Source organism: Chelonoidis abingdonii, chromosome 2 (genome assembly GCF_003597395.2).
Source record: "Chelonoidis abingdonii isolate Lonesome George chromosome 2, CheloAbing_2.0, whole genome shotgun sequence".
NCBI lineage: Eukaryota > Metazoa > Chordata > Testudines > Testudinidae > Chelonoidis > Chelonoidis abingdonii.
The window spans coordinates 240,697,166-240,713,176 of record NC_133770.1 but is presented as its reverse complement, the minus strand read 5'-3'; the positions used below and the strand labels follow the sequence as shown (position 1 = coordinate 240,713,176).

The window sequence follows — 16,011 nt, the reverse complement described above, 5'->3', positions numbered from 1 at the left end:
TAAAAATGTTGCATTTGCATCTGCTGAACCAAACCCAAATACTGCAAGTTTAGATTTTGTAAATAAAGAGAACTGCCCAGGCAAGTCTACATATTCCAAAACCCCGTTCCTGATACAGAGACAAATGGAGAAAACCAGTCACAGGGAAACAGATGCTCAACAAGAACCATTCTCAAATAAAATAAAATACCTAGATCGCATATAGCACTTTTCATCTGTAGATTTCAAAAGCACTTTACAAAGGAGCTTAATATCATTATTTCCATTACACAGCTGGGGAAACTGAGGCACAAGGAGGGGACGTGACATGACCAACCTTTGGGTGTGGTAAACAGAAGGAGGGCTGGACATGAGGGAGCAACCCATCAAGAGCATTTTGTGATCCTGTATCTTATCCCTGGAGTATAGGTAGTAGAAGAGGGTTGGCAATGGTGAACTGACCAGAAAGATTCTGTATTCTAGTATATCCAGCAACAGTGAAATAGACTATCAAAGGAGTCTATAACCTAGTGCCAGCTCCCAACAACCCAAACAATTGGGTGAGGAGAGAGAAGACATTTCAGAATATCTCATTACCCTTTGTGCTGGTGCCAGAGAACTGCAATGGAGTATGAGGGAGTCACATGTATTTTTATTTTATAAATATGTACCCCAGTTCACCTGTTTGATATTATCCTGACTGACTGCAAAGAGTTAAATCAAATGAGGCTGTTAGAGGGGGAATAACAGGATATAAAACAAGGGCAAAGATAAGGTATGGCCCAGACAATACTAAGGGTCCTTGAGGAAACAATGGGGAAATGATTAGACTCCAGGCCCCCTGAATCCTCTGGGCGGCCCAGTTACTTTATTGTACTCTTAAAAAAATTACTACTATCACTACTGTAGCAGAGATTCTATTATACACAATGGCCCTAATCCTCATCAACCGGAACTCCCATTAAATCTCAGAGAGGTGCTAACTGGCTTATGCCTCAGGCCAGTGTTTTATTAATACACTGGTCTGTTGAAGACTTTTGGAAGATTTATAACCTGGGGGTCTAGCAACAATAATTCACTACCACCTGAGGTATTACTGAGCTATGGGAATAAATATGTAATGAAATTTTCAGGATAGTGTTTTAATTACCTTACCATACACAGTCAAGTTTAAAATCTTTGGCTTCAAATAGATGTATTTTTTTCCTGTTAACAAAACAGCAAGCGAAGAGAAAGAGAGGTTACAATTCAATTTCTCATCTACTTTTGTCAGTGTCTCAGACAATGTTTCCTCTCCTTACTCACATGAGTAGTCCAACTGATTTAAGTGGGTTACTTGGGTGTATAGGGTTTGATGTTTTATGACTCCTTGTCACTATACGCACCAGCTAGATGTTTTTCCATGGTCTGCAGTTCTTTTGCGGCTAAGGAGTCTTTCAGGAGTTTCTGGCTTGGGGACTCTCCGTTTCTGGCACACATGACATCCAGGTCCCAAACAGGTTGATGCTAAATGCAGGTAAAAAGAAAGGGGAATACTAGAATTTTTAAAAGTATTTTTACATTTATATCTAAAGTATAGAGCCGCCCGAGGGTGGGGGGGGGGAAGTGGGGCAATTTGCCCTGGGCCCCGCAGTGGCCCCCATGGGAGTTTTTCGGGGCCCCTGGAGTGGGGTCCTTCACTTGCTCCAGGGGCCCTGGAAAACTCTCGTGGGGCCTGGGCCCCCGGAGCTTCTTCTGCTCCGGGTCTTTGGCAGCAATTAGGCGGCGGGGGGTCCTTCCGCTCTGGGACCCACTGCCGAAGTGCCCCGAAGACCCACAGCAGGGGCCCCCTGCCGCCAAAGACCCCAGGCCCTCTGAATCCTCTGGGTGGCCCTGCTAGAGTAAAAGAAAGTTGGAATGATATGTTTGTCATAAATAGATAGGTAAGGTAAGGGTTAAGTTTCTTTTACCTGGAAAGGGTAACCAAACACCTGACCAGAGGACCAATAGAGAACTGGATTGTTTAAGTTCAGGGGCGTGAATTTGTATACTCGGAGCTGTTTGTTTGTCTCGGCTGGAGTAAAAAGGTATTCCTTCCTAACTCTCTTCTTATTATCGAAATATTAATCACCAAAGAAGTCTGGTAGTTACAAGAGACCCCAAAGCATCTTCGCTGTCTTAATGAGGAGGCTTATGGTTTAACGAATAGCATGTGTGGACTTGGCTTGTCTTTTGTTGTATTTCTCGGCTTTGATTAACAGCCTTTCTCCTAACTTGCATCTTATCTCAAGTGTCTCCTACACCTGCAGTTGCTTAGTACACTAAGCGAATCCCCAAAGCGATTCGGCTGATGAGAGCTCTTGCGGTGTTTTAACCTGACTATGTGGCCAGTTGGTCTGGACATGGTTTAATCGGGCTATCTTTTATAAACTCAGAACTGCTTCATAATTTCTTCTTTATAAGCAAGAGCATTGTATTGACGTTTCTTAATGCAAGATTATTGTTTTATATTTCCTTTTTTATATAAACTTTTCTTTAAAACTGTGGAAGTTTCTTTTCCTAGGGAGGCAAAGGGAAGGAAAAGCCAGGCTGTGGGCTATTTCCTATTGCTTTCAGGGAAGAGCAGGCACGGGGAAAGGCAAAGCCAAGCTTGTTGATATTTTGCATCTCAATTGTCTGAGGGTAGAGAACGCTTTATCTTCTTGGGAAGCGAGAAACGTTTCTTGATACTCGCAGGCTAGACCAAGAGCAAGCCTGGGAACCTCCCGTCCCAGACCTGAACTTTTGCGTCCAAAATCTGGGGCTTACCTGAAACTCCCAAGCTCACTACCAGCTTGGATATTCTCGCTTGCCATCAGATCAGGAATTGATGGGCCTGATCCCCCCTTTCCTCTCTCTGGTGTCCCCAACCCTCCTTGGTGGGACACCCAGATTCCAATCCCTTGGATGCTAAGAGCAGGGGAGAAAACCCTTCCCCTCCCTCCTTCCCCGGCTTCTCTTGGTCTAGCTCGAGTATCAAGAAACCGGTTTCTTCTGCTTTCCAAGAGATAAGCGTTCTCTACCCTCAGGACAATTGAGATGCAAATATCAACAGCTTGGCTTTGCCTTTCCCCGTGCCTGCTTCTTTCCTGAAAGCAATAGGAAATAGCCCACAGCCTGGCTTTTTCCCTTCCCTTTGCCTCCCTAGGAAAGAAAACTTCCACAAGTTTTAAAAGAAAAGTTTTTATATAAAAAAAAGGAAATATAAAACAATAATCTTGCCATTAAGAAACTCAATACAGGCTCTTGCTTTATAAAAAATATGAAAAACAGTCTGTTTTAAAGATAGCCCGATTTAACCAGTCCAACCAATCCACCATACATGTAAATACAACCCAAAGCTTCATAGACCCGAATTGTTGGGGTTCCTTTGTACTCACAGAGGTGTAGGAGACACTTGGAGATAAGATGCAGTTAGGAGAAAGGTACACTCACAGCCGAGAGAAACAACAAAAGACACAGCCATCCAATCTATTCGTACAACACAAAGCTCCTCATAGCGGAATTGCTTTGGGGTTCCTTTGTACTCACAGACTTTTGGTATAATATTTAAATAAAGAAGGAGTTAGGAGGGCAAACCTTTGTTAACTCACAGCCAGAAAAAACAAAAGACCCCGAGTATACAAATTCCCGCCCCTGACTATAAACATCCAGTTCTCTGATTGGTCCTCTGGTCAGGTGTTTGGTTACCCTTTCCAGGTAAAAGAAACTTAACCCTTACCTTACCTATCTATTTATGACAATGTTCTCCTAATTTAGGTATTTAAATGGTGCTTTAAAAGTTTAAAGTGCAATTAATAAAAATGTTGGCTTTATAGAAAATATTTATTGTGAAATTATTTATTTTAAGGTACAAATGGGTAAGAGATGGATTAGATTCAAAATATCTAGTAGTTTTAAGCAAAGCTATACTGCATAGAAACTGGTGCTCAAATTGAGGCAGCATGTCAGGCCAAATTCTGCAACGATTTACACTCTGTGTAGTCCCATTGACTTTAGTGGCATTGTACTCACTTTAAATCAACATAAAATATGGCCCAATATCACTGCAAAGCAGCACTTCTGGGAATATCTATCAATTTCCTAACCAACATTTCCAATACTGTTGTATCACTGCAAGTCTTCCTTTCAGGGAAGGTAACTAAATCATGGCAGCATCATAAGCAGTTTGGAAGATATCCTGGCAAGCAAAATATCTACCCAGTCTTTCGACTATTGAACACTAATATTTAGAGTTACCTACAGGTTTTTGGAACTGTTCAACGTGCTTTTAAAAGATGTCTTCAAAAACATAAAACTATGGAGATAAACTGATAAGATTTTATCTGTTTGAGATAAACTAAAACATATGACCAGATGTTCAGGACTTAGTCATAAAAACAATGAGCAAAAATATCAGTTAAAACATATCAGAACATAAGAGTTTACTTTATTACATTGCCAAACTATTTCATCCAAAGACCTAGTGTTATTTTTTTAAACAGTAAAAACAAGTTATATGTACTGTAGTTACCTTTGCTATTTCCCCAAGAAATAAATATATTCTTCAAAATACACCGTTATACAGAATATTTTATATTTCAGATCTATTCAAAACAAACAACACCACCTTTTAAGTATCCAACTCCCGTGAAGCATAAATTCTTTGCTAGATTTGACCATACAACTTTAGAATGCAATGTTGATAAAGAAATATCTAAAATGTAAAGATTTGCATAGGAAAGAGAAACTGGCCTTATATTAAATCATATCAATCAACACTGTCAAAGCTGTTCAAGATTTTAATTGGCATATTTATTTAGTGATGCGATTTTTGGAATGATGGTACCATTTTCAGTGTGCAAATTTGCTTCCATAGCACTTCCATTTTAATTAAAATTATTCCTATTTGGCCCCAAGTATTAAAGTAGAATATCTGGAGGAGACCATAAACTATACAAATTTAGATCTGATTCTGCTAATTTCAGACAGATGAATAGCCCCTATTGGTCCTGATCCTGAGAGGTTTTGAGCATCTGCAATTTCAGTGGCAGCTGTGAGTTCTCAGCATCAGACACAATGAACTCATTAGGACTATTCACATGCATGGAATTACTCACATCAGTAAGTGTTTGAAGGATCAAGCCCATAGTTATTTAGTGACAGATTCCAATATTTTTACTTATGTTGAACAACACCTTATTTTATGAGCAGTTCAGTTTGAAGCAATAGGGCTACCCAGGGCATTAGGAGCTAGTCAGTGTGTTCATTGTGGGGAAAGGGATCAGAATGTGGCTCTATGTTATAGTTTTTATATTGATTATTTAGATATATTTTCCCTTATATAAATATCCATGTATAAGTTTGTGTATGTTTATGTATGTACTCAAAGACACACACACACACTGTGTATATCTTTGTAACTACAGAGATGTCATACAATTATGCACACACAGACTCCTACATGAAGACATACACAGAAGACATACACAGTTTATGTGAGTACACATATAAATGACATAAATATGCATGACTTAAAATATATATACCCATATAAACCCATATACATTTTCATGTATCCAATTTCTTCTGTCAACATATGCCTTCAACTGCCAGTGAAGTCAATGAAATAACTGAGGGTAGAATCTATCCCCCAGTTTGCGATCAGTTTATTAAATGCTTTTGCAACCCACACGCCTTCTGGGTGTGGTGTTCTGTTCCGCCTAATGGCACTGAGACTACTTACAGAGAGTTAAAAAAGTCTGCTGTACAGCTTCAGCAAACAGGCAGCTGGCTTTTAGCTCATGTGGTAGAGGCTCATGAACTAAGCTCCAAAGGGCCCAGGTTCAATCCTACACACTGACGATTTGTTACGATTTGTCATGTTTTGATAAAAAGATCAAGAGTACATGCAACACCACAAGTATCAGTAACTACAAGTCAGGCCATAATGTGTCAAAGGCAAAAGCAATACTGCATCATTACTTACTGAGTACATGTGATACTAAATATTTGAAATTTAGTGACAAACAAACATTGTAAAAACTATAAACATATAAATACACTCATTTGATAATGATATGAATGAGAATGAAAACCAACACAAACAAGCCAAAAAGGTTATTATGATAATAAAATGTTGTGACTCTTGTGATCACTCTCTGATTCTGTGCATTTCAGGGACATATCAAAGTAGGTTTCAATCATTTAGGAGGCAGAGTAGGGATAGCAATTTTTCATACATGGCTTTGGATGAAAATGATTTATGTTTTCAGGCCCATATTCACTTCAGAGTTTGCACTAGTGTAAACCCTGCTAAGGGTCCCTAGTGTTCCCATCACACAGCTGTGCCAGTTCCCTATGCTGCAGAGCCAGCATAGCCTGAAAAGTAGATAGTCATACCTAGAAGAGGTGGCATGACCACGGTGGCTGGGAAGTATACTGATTCATGGCTCTAGCATAATTTAAAATTGCTTCTCCCGCCTCACAGAAAACCTTAGGGCAGATGGCAGCAGTAACACTATGTAAGTTAAGATAAACCCTCAGGGTTGCAAGGCACTTTTGCTGGTGCAGCAAGGTGTAATTTACACCTCCCTGTGCCACTTTACAGAGCTTAGTCTTATTGTCTTTTGGCCAGGCATAGTACAAACAGACCAATACAAACTTGCAAGCATAGTGTAACTTTACTCTGAAGCATAACAATAGTGGAGCCAACTAGTGCTATAATATAGCCTCTTGATCCCCTTAAAAAACATACTCCAGATTATTTCTATGCAAACATTAGAATTTCAGTTAATTCAAACTTTAATCATCTGTGACAATGGTAGATCCTCTCCTGGTTGTTCCTTTCAACTGGGTAGGTTGGGACAGTGTTGGATATAAATGTGGGTGTTTTTAGTTTATTTAATATCTTCTTTGCCATTATGGTTCCAAACTATGCCTTACATTTAATGTTTCATTACATTTTAAAAATGGATGTTTACATTAACAAGGAGTTTTACATCTCAGTACAAGGAAATTACTGAAAGAACATCCATGTCATTTTTACTTATGGAAATCACATTGGGCCCCATTCACTAACTTTGAATCAAGGCATGGTGAGGTAATATAGCATCAGAAAAATGTTAAATCAATATTGTCAAGAGATGTGCCAACTTATAAGGTCAGCCATATGTCAGTATTTTGCTAAGGTTTTTTCCACATCTTCATTATGTCTTCACATACAATATATTTATTTTTGTATTCTTTACTTAGATCACTTAGCCAACAAATACAAAGGAAGAGGCCAAAATGTAATCAGGGCCTTAACTAGTTCATTGCATTTTTGAAGAATATTGTAACTCAGTGGGGCTGGAGTGGGTTAGGGGAAATTGTCTATAGTTATAAATTGCTCATGTTAGCAAGAGTTTCTTTTAGATGTCATAGTTCATGCTTCAGACTTTAGCACCACATTAGCTTGGTGCCAAAAGTCATTGATGATATTCCTGTTGGAAGAAACATGATACACATTAAGGTTCTGATCCTGCAATTGAATCTATGTCATGGACCCTCACACAGATGTGAAGTCCCACAGACATCTATGGAGTTCTGCTCAGGTGAAATGATCTGATTCCAGAATCAAGGCCTAAGAATTGCTTTACCAGAACAATGTAGGACACTCCAAGAGGAGAAGCTGGCTTCCAGCAGAAAGCATTCCTTCATCTTTTAAGAATGCTGTGACGGGGCAGCACCCCATTAATCCTGAAGATGGAGATGAAGAAGCTTCTAAAGTGGATGCTGGAAAGGCAGCAAGAGCAGGCAGCCCAACAGCAGCAGCAGGTGCAGATGATGCAGCAGATGGCCAGCCAGCAGCAGCTACTGATAACCCAGCTTCAAGAGCAGCAGCAGGCACAATAAGAACACCTGGTTCAGCAGATGGCCACACTATTACGCCCGGTGGGAGATGCAGCTGCCCTACTGGCTGGAGCCGGGCGCAGGGAGAAGTTGGGCGAACTGTCGGTACGTCTCACTAAGATGGGGCCAGAAGATGACCCAGAGGCGTTCTTAGTGATGTTCAAACAGGTGGTGACCGCCGCCAGGTGGCCCCCGGAGCATTGGGCCACCCTACTAGCCCCCTATCTGATGGGACAGGCCCAGGCCACCTACCATAGCCTTAATCCCCGGGAAGCCCTAGAGTACCCCCGGGTGAAGGCGGCCATATTGGACCATACCGGCATTAGCCCAGAGACCTATCACTAGTGCCTCCGCAAAGAACAGTATCCCCCTGGGACCCAGCTCCAGGCAGTGGCCCAATGGATACGAGACCACTGTTGGAAGTGGGTGAACCAGGAGGGCTTGACTGGACCTTGGGTAGCGAAGATGGGGGCACTGGAGCAGTTCACCCAGATCCTGCCTCCAGGAGGAAGGGCCTGGGTACACCGACATCGACTGGCGACCTTGTCAGCAGTGGTGGCCTTGATGGAGGAAGACTTGTCCACCGAGGGGGCTGAGGCGCCACCCCGAGTAACAGGGAATTCCAGTCGAAGGATTGGGCCAGGCAAAGGAAATTCCCAGGGGACAGGAGCCCAGGAGCTGTCATCTGGCGCCCACCTCATACCTCTGAAACTCCTCAGCCCTGAGTCCAGACACAGGGCCACCTGGGTACCGACACAAAGGGACCAACAACCCCAAGAGCAAGGGAGCCCACTGGGTGGAGGCCCTGGACCCGCTGAGGCCTAAAAGGGGTGCTGGGAGTGGGGACAAGGAGGACATTTTTGGCGGAATTGCCCATTTATGGACTGCAATTATGGACAAGCCTGGGTCGCCGGACGAAGGGCCCGGAAGAGAGGACCAGGAAAGCTCGTGGTCTCTGTACGGGTCGAAGGGATCCTCGCAAATGCCATCATGGACTCGGGGTGCAGTCAGGCCCTCATATGGGAGGGGCTGGTCCCAGACCTCAAACTCTCTGGCACTCAGATGCACTTGCAATGTGTGCATGGGGACATCTGCTCCTACCCCGTGGCTTGGGTGAAGACAGAAGTCTCTTGCCGGGAGGGGGACCTCTACGTTTGCGTGGCCCCCAGGTTAGCCTACCTGGTAGTGTTGGGACGAGACTGGCCAGGCTTTGGGGAGATCCTCTGGAGGTACCAACCATCCGACCCACAGATGGACGGGACTAGGCCTCCACGAGTGGGGTTGCTCGGATGCACGCCACGGGTCGACCCCAGAGGAGAGGCATCGGCGCTGGGGGAGACCCCTGCGACCTCCCCGTCCTTAAGGCCCCTTTTGGTGGAGGACACACAAAAAGAACTGGAGCTAGACATGGACTTTGTACAGGAACAGAGAGAGGACCTGACCTTAGAGTAGGGCCTGGGAACAGGCCACCAGTCCTGGCCCCGATGAAGGCCCAACCCCAAGGCCCCAACAGGGCCCCAGTTTTGACATATGGCAGGACTGCCTATATCGGGTAGTGCAGGAACCATGGACCCAGGAGATGTTCTGTCAGCTCTTGGTCCCCCGGAGGCTGCGATGAAGCCTCCTCCAACTATCCCATGCAAACCCCTGGGCTAGGCACCTGGGGTGGGAAAAGACCCTCCAGAGGATAGCTCACTGGTTCTTCTGGCCTGGCATACACCAGGAGGTTCGGGACTACTGTGCGTCCTGCTTGAAATTCCAGCTGGCGGGACCAAAAAGCGTATCCCGGGCACCTCTGATTCCTATGCCAGTTGTTGGACTACACTTTGAATGGATTGGGATGGACCTAGTCAGCCCCCTTGAAAGAAGCAAGACAGGGAACTGCTTCATCTTAGTGGTCGTGGATTACGCAACGCGTTACCCTGAAGCCGTGCCTCTGTGGGCTGCGACTGCGCAAGCGATTGCTATCAAACTACTGAAGATTTTCACCAGGGTTGGGACACCAGCGGAAATCTTGACAGACCAGGGCACAAACGTGTCCTCTAAACTGATAGCTGAACTGTGTCGCCTCCTCCACATACGAATGCTCCAGATGTCAGTTTACTATCCCCAGACAGATGGCCTAGTGGAACGTTTCAATGGCACACTAAAGTCCATGCTCTGGAAGTTTGTGGAGGAGGACCCTGCCCATTGGGATACCCTGTTGCCAGCCCTGCTGTTCGCCATAAGGTAGGTACCCCAGGCCTCGACGGGGTTCGCACCCTTTGAACTCCTGTACGGCAGGCAGCCCAGGGGGATCCTGGACCTCCTGAAGGAGGAGTGGGAAGCCCTGGAGACACTAGTTCTCGGGACCACCCAGTACGTGTTACAACTCCGAGAATGGCTCCGAACATTTGGGGCCTTCACCTGGGAAAACCTGATGAAGGCCCAAGTGAACCAAGAATGCCTCTATAACCAAGGAACTAGGGGGTGGAGCTTTGCCATAGGGGATCGGGTGCTGCTTTTGTTAACCTCGGCCGAATCGAAACATCTGGCCAAATGGCAGGGACCTTACGAGGTAGTCCGGCGAGTTTAACCAGTAGACTAAGAGATCCGACTACTGGGGCGACAGAAGGAGACATGCATCTACCATGTGAATCTTCTGAAGGCCTGGAAAACCAGGGAAGCCCTGCTCATCGACCTGTCCACCCTGGAGTCGGAACTCTGGCCCCTAGTAGGGGAGCCCCCGGACACAAGGCCGGTGACGTTAGGCGCAGGCCTCACCCCAGTGCAGCGAGAGCAACTACAACAACTGATAGATGAGTTCCCCAATGTCTTATCCGCCCACCTGGGACGAACTGCCCTAATGAGTAATCACATCACAACCACCTCCGGTCAGAAGGTAAGAGACCACCACCGACCGTTGCCCTGGAAAATGTAGGACACGGTCCAATGGGAGCTGGAGACAATGCTGGAGATGGGGGTCATGAAGGAAATGACGAGTGAGTGGCGCAGCCCCATTGTCCTAGTCCCAAAGCCTGCCGGACTACCCATTTTTGTATCGACTTCCAAAAGGTCAATGCCATCTCCCGCTTTGACGCATACCAGATGCCGCGGGTGGACAAACTGCTGGAATGGCTCGGAGGTGTGAGGTACTTGTCAACCATAGACCTAACCAAGGGGATTACTGGCAGATCCCCTTCACACCAAACTCTCGGGAGAAGACAGCCTTCCCAATGCCTTTCCGCCTCTTCCAATTTATAACCATGCCGTTCAGGCTACACGGCACCGCTGCTACGTTCCAGCAGCTGATGAATAAAGTCTTACAATCCCACAACCAGTATGCGGTGGCATATATAGATGACATTGTAGTGTATAGCAACAACTGGGAGGACCACCTACACCATCTGGCTGGGGTGTTGCAGGCCCTCAAAATAGTTGGCCTCAGAGCTAACCCAGCAAAGTGCCACCTCGGGCAAGAAGAGGTAAATTATCTCGGATATAAAGGGGGGGAGGAACTGGCACCCCTAATCAGCAAGGTGCAAGCCCTCATAGACGTACTTATCCCCACGATGAAGAAACAGGTGCGCCAGTTTTTGGGCCTAGCCGGATATTATCGCTGCTTCATGCCAGATTTTGCATCCATAGCTGCCCCCATATTGGACCTGACAAAGAACTCGCAGTCTTGACAAGAAGAGTGGTCAGAACAGTGCAAGGATATCTTTGAAACCCTGAAAGAACGACTCATGCAAGAACCAGTCCTGCGACACTGAGACTTCTTAAAGGAATTTATACTTCAAACAGATGCCTCAGAGGTAGGCTTAGGGGCCGTACTCTCCCAGGAATTAGATGGTGAAGACCATCCCATACTGTATCTAAGTCATAAACTGTTCCCCCTTGAACAACATTATTCCACAATAGAGAAAGAGGCCTTGGCGATCAGATGGGCTATTGACGCCCTATGTTATCATCTGCTGGGGAATAACTTCAGGTTGATCATAGATCCTGCCCCCCTATGGTGAATGCATAGTATGAAGGACACAAACCCCCGGATTATGCAATGGTACCTCTCCCTCCAACCCTATGACTTCCGCATGTTTCATTGCCCAGGTAAGGACCATGCTAATGCAGATTTCTTCTCTAGTGAGGGGGAGGAGAAGGTGGACCAACCACGAGGATCCTTCTTAAGGGGGATTGTCATAAACAGATAGCTAAGGGTTAATGTCTCTTTCACCTGGAAAGGGTTAACAAACAGGGATCCAAACACCTGACCAGAGGACCAATCAGGACAAGATACTTTCAACCCTGGGTGGAGGGAAGTTTTGAGTGTGGGTCCTTTGTTCTGGTGTTCTTCTCACGGGGGGTCTGAGAGAGACCAGACATTACTACAGGCTCTCTAAGTTTCTGTTCAAATAGTAAGTAGAACAGGTGGTTTAGTTTTTTTTTTTAATTGTTTTACTCTATTTGCAATTGTGGATCTGGCTGGTTAACTTTTATATGTGTAGTTGCTGGGAATATTTTGATTTGGATTGGTACCGGGGGGAAAAGTTTCTTTCTAGTGTCTGTAATATTTACATCTTGAAGTTACAGAGATAATTCTTTATTTTTTTCCTTTCTTTTATTAAAAGATTTCTTTTTAGAGAACCTGATTGATTTTTCCTTGTTTCCCTTGTTTTATCCCAGGGGATTGGGGGTAAACTCACCAGGACTGGTGGGGGGAGAGATAGAATCTCTCTCTCTGTTTTCCTTGTATCTGTTTGCCTCTTTGTGGAAGAGAAGGGACATGCTTCTTTGTATTGTGATTTAAAGAGTTGAATCAGTAATCTCTCAGGGTAGCCCAGAGAGGGAAATGCTGGGAGGGAGAAAGGTGGGGGAATGGTTTATTTCTCCTTGTTTTAAGAATCCAAGGGATTTGGGTTCTTGGGGTCCCCAGGGAAGGTTGGGGAGGTCAGAGTGCCCCAAAACACTATATTTTTGGGTGGTGGCAGTGCTATCAGATCTAAGCTGGTAATTAAGCTTAGAGGAATTCATGCAGGTACCCAAATTTTGGATGCTAAGGTTCGGATTTGGGAATTATACCTTATGACAGGGATGATGTGTGATGGGGCATCACTGCCCTGCACCAGCCCCAGCAGCATCAGGCCAGTAGCACTGATGGCGGAAGTCCCGCCCTGTCCGTACTGGGCATGCTCCAAGTGCTCTGGGAGTATAAAAGGAGGGAGCCCAGCTCAGTCTGGGCTGGCAGCCGCAGGGGAAGGACCTGACTGGGAAGCTCCAGCAGAGGACCAGCCACTGCCCACGGAGACGCCGGGGACTGAAGCCTCTCCGTGCTGGCTTGAAGCCCTACTACAGGAGGAACTCGGGAAGCAACTGACCCAGAGGCCCCCAGGGAACTTAGGGACTCGTGGGAGACCTCAACGCTCAAGCCAGTAGGAAGCAACCTGGGGGTGGTGGTGACAGACTGGTACCTTGCCCCTGGCAAGCCTCACCGTGTTTTGGTTGGACCCCCCTGCTGAGCCAGGGGCAAGGTCCTACGCCGCGGTTAAGACCGGAGCCAGGACCTGGTGGAGTGGGAGAGCCTTTGGTCACCAGGCTGTACTGCCCTGCAACTCAGGGCGATTCTATGGACTCTGGCCACTAGGCTGTATTGCTCGGTAACCAGAGGCCCAAACCCTCACAAATGCCTTTTATCAGAGATATAGAGCAGTTTAACGTGATTTTCAGGGAGAATATTTTTCATTCTAGATCACAGCATCCCCTATGAATTCATAGAATAAGAAGAGATTTTAAGATGTGGAGGTAGCCTGCCTTAGATTGCCAGCTTCCCTGCAGTCAAGAACAATTGGCTCCAAGCGCAGCCTGCAATGAGTAATTTTTGACTGAGGATAAGAGCATAGAAGACAAATAAAAGATAAAGAAAATTTCAAGTGGAACTGTCTGTTTCCAATAAAACCAAGTTATTTAAATGGAAAATGCAAAAATATTGGAATTTGCCTAGGATTGCATTCTTTGTCTAGTAATTAGTTCCTGACATGTTGGAAATAGAAATAATTTTTGATTGAACTTTATCTTATGCATATTTTTGTTCATTAAGTGAAAGTTTTACTAGAAGCTTTGGGAAATAATACCACAACAAAGAAAAACACTCATAAGCTTTCTCATATGCAATTCACCAATTCATATAAAAGTAAACTTAAATAGAAACATTTGTCACAGATGCCTCCAAATACAGTCAAATAATTCCATTTTTCAACACATTATCTGTGAGTGCGCACTTGTGATTAATCCTGACCAGGAAGGTGAGAAAGATGGCTGTTATTCAAGCAGCTAATCTTTCTGCCCAATACCATGTAAAGATTTTTCACACAACATTCATTTTTCTATTAGAGTTCACCAACTGTTTAATCTTTCAGTTTCCACAATCTGCTCAGGCACACAGGGTGAGCTAGTTAACTTGGTTCTTAAGGTAATTTAAAAATAATAATCCTCCTCAAGCTTTGTTGCATATTGGCAACCACCTCTAATCTCTATCTTCAACATTAAGGCCCATTCTACTTGAAATGTCATGTAATTGAAATTACAAGCTTTCTGCTCCATGTGGCAGCCTGCTAGCACATTGTATACCAAACGTACAATAAAAAAAATAAAAATGTTGAGCTAGTCCTTTCGACATTGAGATTTGAGTTAAATTATTGAGCTTTCCTATTTACAGAAATAAAATACATGGGCACCAAGGAACTACCCGTGCTTCAGCATGTGAAATGTAAGCAGAAGATTGATTTCATGATATTCAGGCTGTCTTTTTAATCATTGTTATTTTGAGGCCTTTTAAATTAAGATTATTTGGGGTCAGGGGTGCACCCACCTTTCCCATTATATGGTTAATCCTGCGAAGTGCTGAATGTCACAGCTTCCATTCACTTCAGTAGGACCTCATGGAGCTAAAGGATTGGGCCTTTAGTTCGCTTCTAGAACTGGGCATACCTAGTGGTAGGAGAACATGAAATGACATTTCTCCTAATGTCATTCACCTGGATCAAAATATAGCAGTGATGCCCAGACTGCACCAGTCATTTTGCTGTGAGAATTTATATTATATATATATAATAATTCTCACAGCAAAATGACTGGCCAGGTATTACTGGTTGGGTGTGTGTGTGTGTGTGTATGTTTTTACCCACCTTGCTTTGAAATGGAAGTAGATAAGAGCCACGTAGGGAAATTTTAGTGTGTGGCAGCACTGTCAACACGGACAGTTAGTGCGCACAGGCCAGTACAGGACAGATTTACACTTCAGCTTGCTGTCAAGTTAAGTGTTCTTATAGACAAGCCTTCAGTCAGACATGCTCCCATCCTGCATTATGGAGAGATGGTAGTCTCTTCATTGTTAAGGTTGTAACAAGCTTTACATTACAATACTCGATTAAGACACCTCAATAACTTCTGCAAAACTAACCCTGAAGTGTCTTAAATTTCAGGTGAAGCAGTTATGGTGGTTTTGAGATATGTATGGTACAGATAAAGAGAAGGGAACACCGAGGACAGGTGCTTTTGAAAATATGCATTGGAGTAATGCATAGTCCTAGCAGCGTGCATGGCTGATTACATTCTTTATAAAGCATGCATGGCTGCAGTTTAAGATTTGCAGAGCAGCTGAAAGTGAGGGTAAACTGAGAGGCATGGGCCCTCCAGATCCTTTAGCTCCTCAGGGAATTTTCAACAGAAAAAGTCAGGACACTGCCAAGCTTCTAAGCTTCACAGGGCACTTTCAGCAAGGGGTTATATTCAGCCTGCTGGCTACTTGAGCTCCACATGGCTCCAGTTAGGGCAGCACATGAGTTGCAAAACTGAATTCCCAGTCTCTAAAATAATTGGCAAAAGAAAAGGAAATTCAAGCACTTAGCACCCAAATGCTGCCAGTCATGCAAATATATAAATGATCTGGAGAATTCATAAATGATCTGGAGAAAGGGGTAAACAGTGAGGTGGGAAAGTTTGCAGATGATAGTAAACTGCTCAAGATCGTTAAAACCAAAGCAGACTGTGAAGAACTTCAAAAAGATCTCACAAAACTAAGTGATTGGGCAACAAAATGCAAATGAAATGTAATGTGGATAAACGTAAAGTGATGCACATTGGAAAAAATAACCCCAACTATACATA

The 16,011-nt window shown here is 44.4% G+C and overlaps 1 protein-coding gene across 1 annotated transcript in view; it reads right to left on the bottom strand.

Annotated features, from left to right (window-relative positions):
• C2H8orf34 (chromosome 2 C8orf34 homolog) overlaps positions 1-16,011 on the bottom strand; it is a 307,615-nt gene that overhangs the window by 26,509 nt on the left and 265,095 nt on the right. The window contains exon 11 of the mRNA XM_075063069.1: positions 1,365-1,485. Coding sequence (XP_074919170.1) covers positions 1,365-1,485 — 121 coding nt within the window. The remainder of the gene's footprint in view (positions 1-1,364; positions 1,486-16,011) is intronic.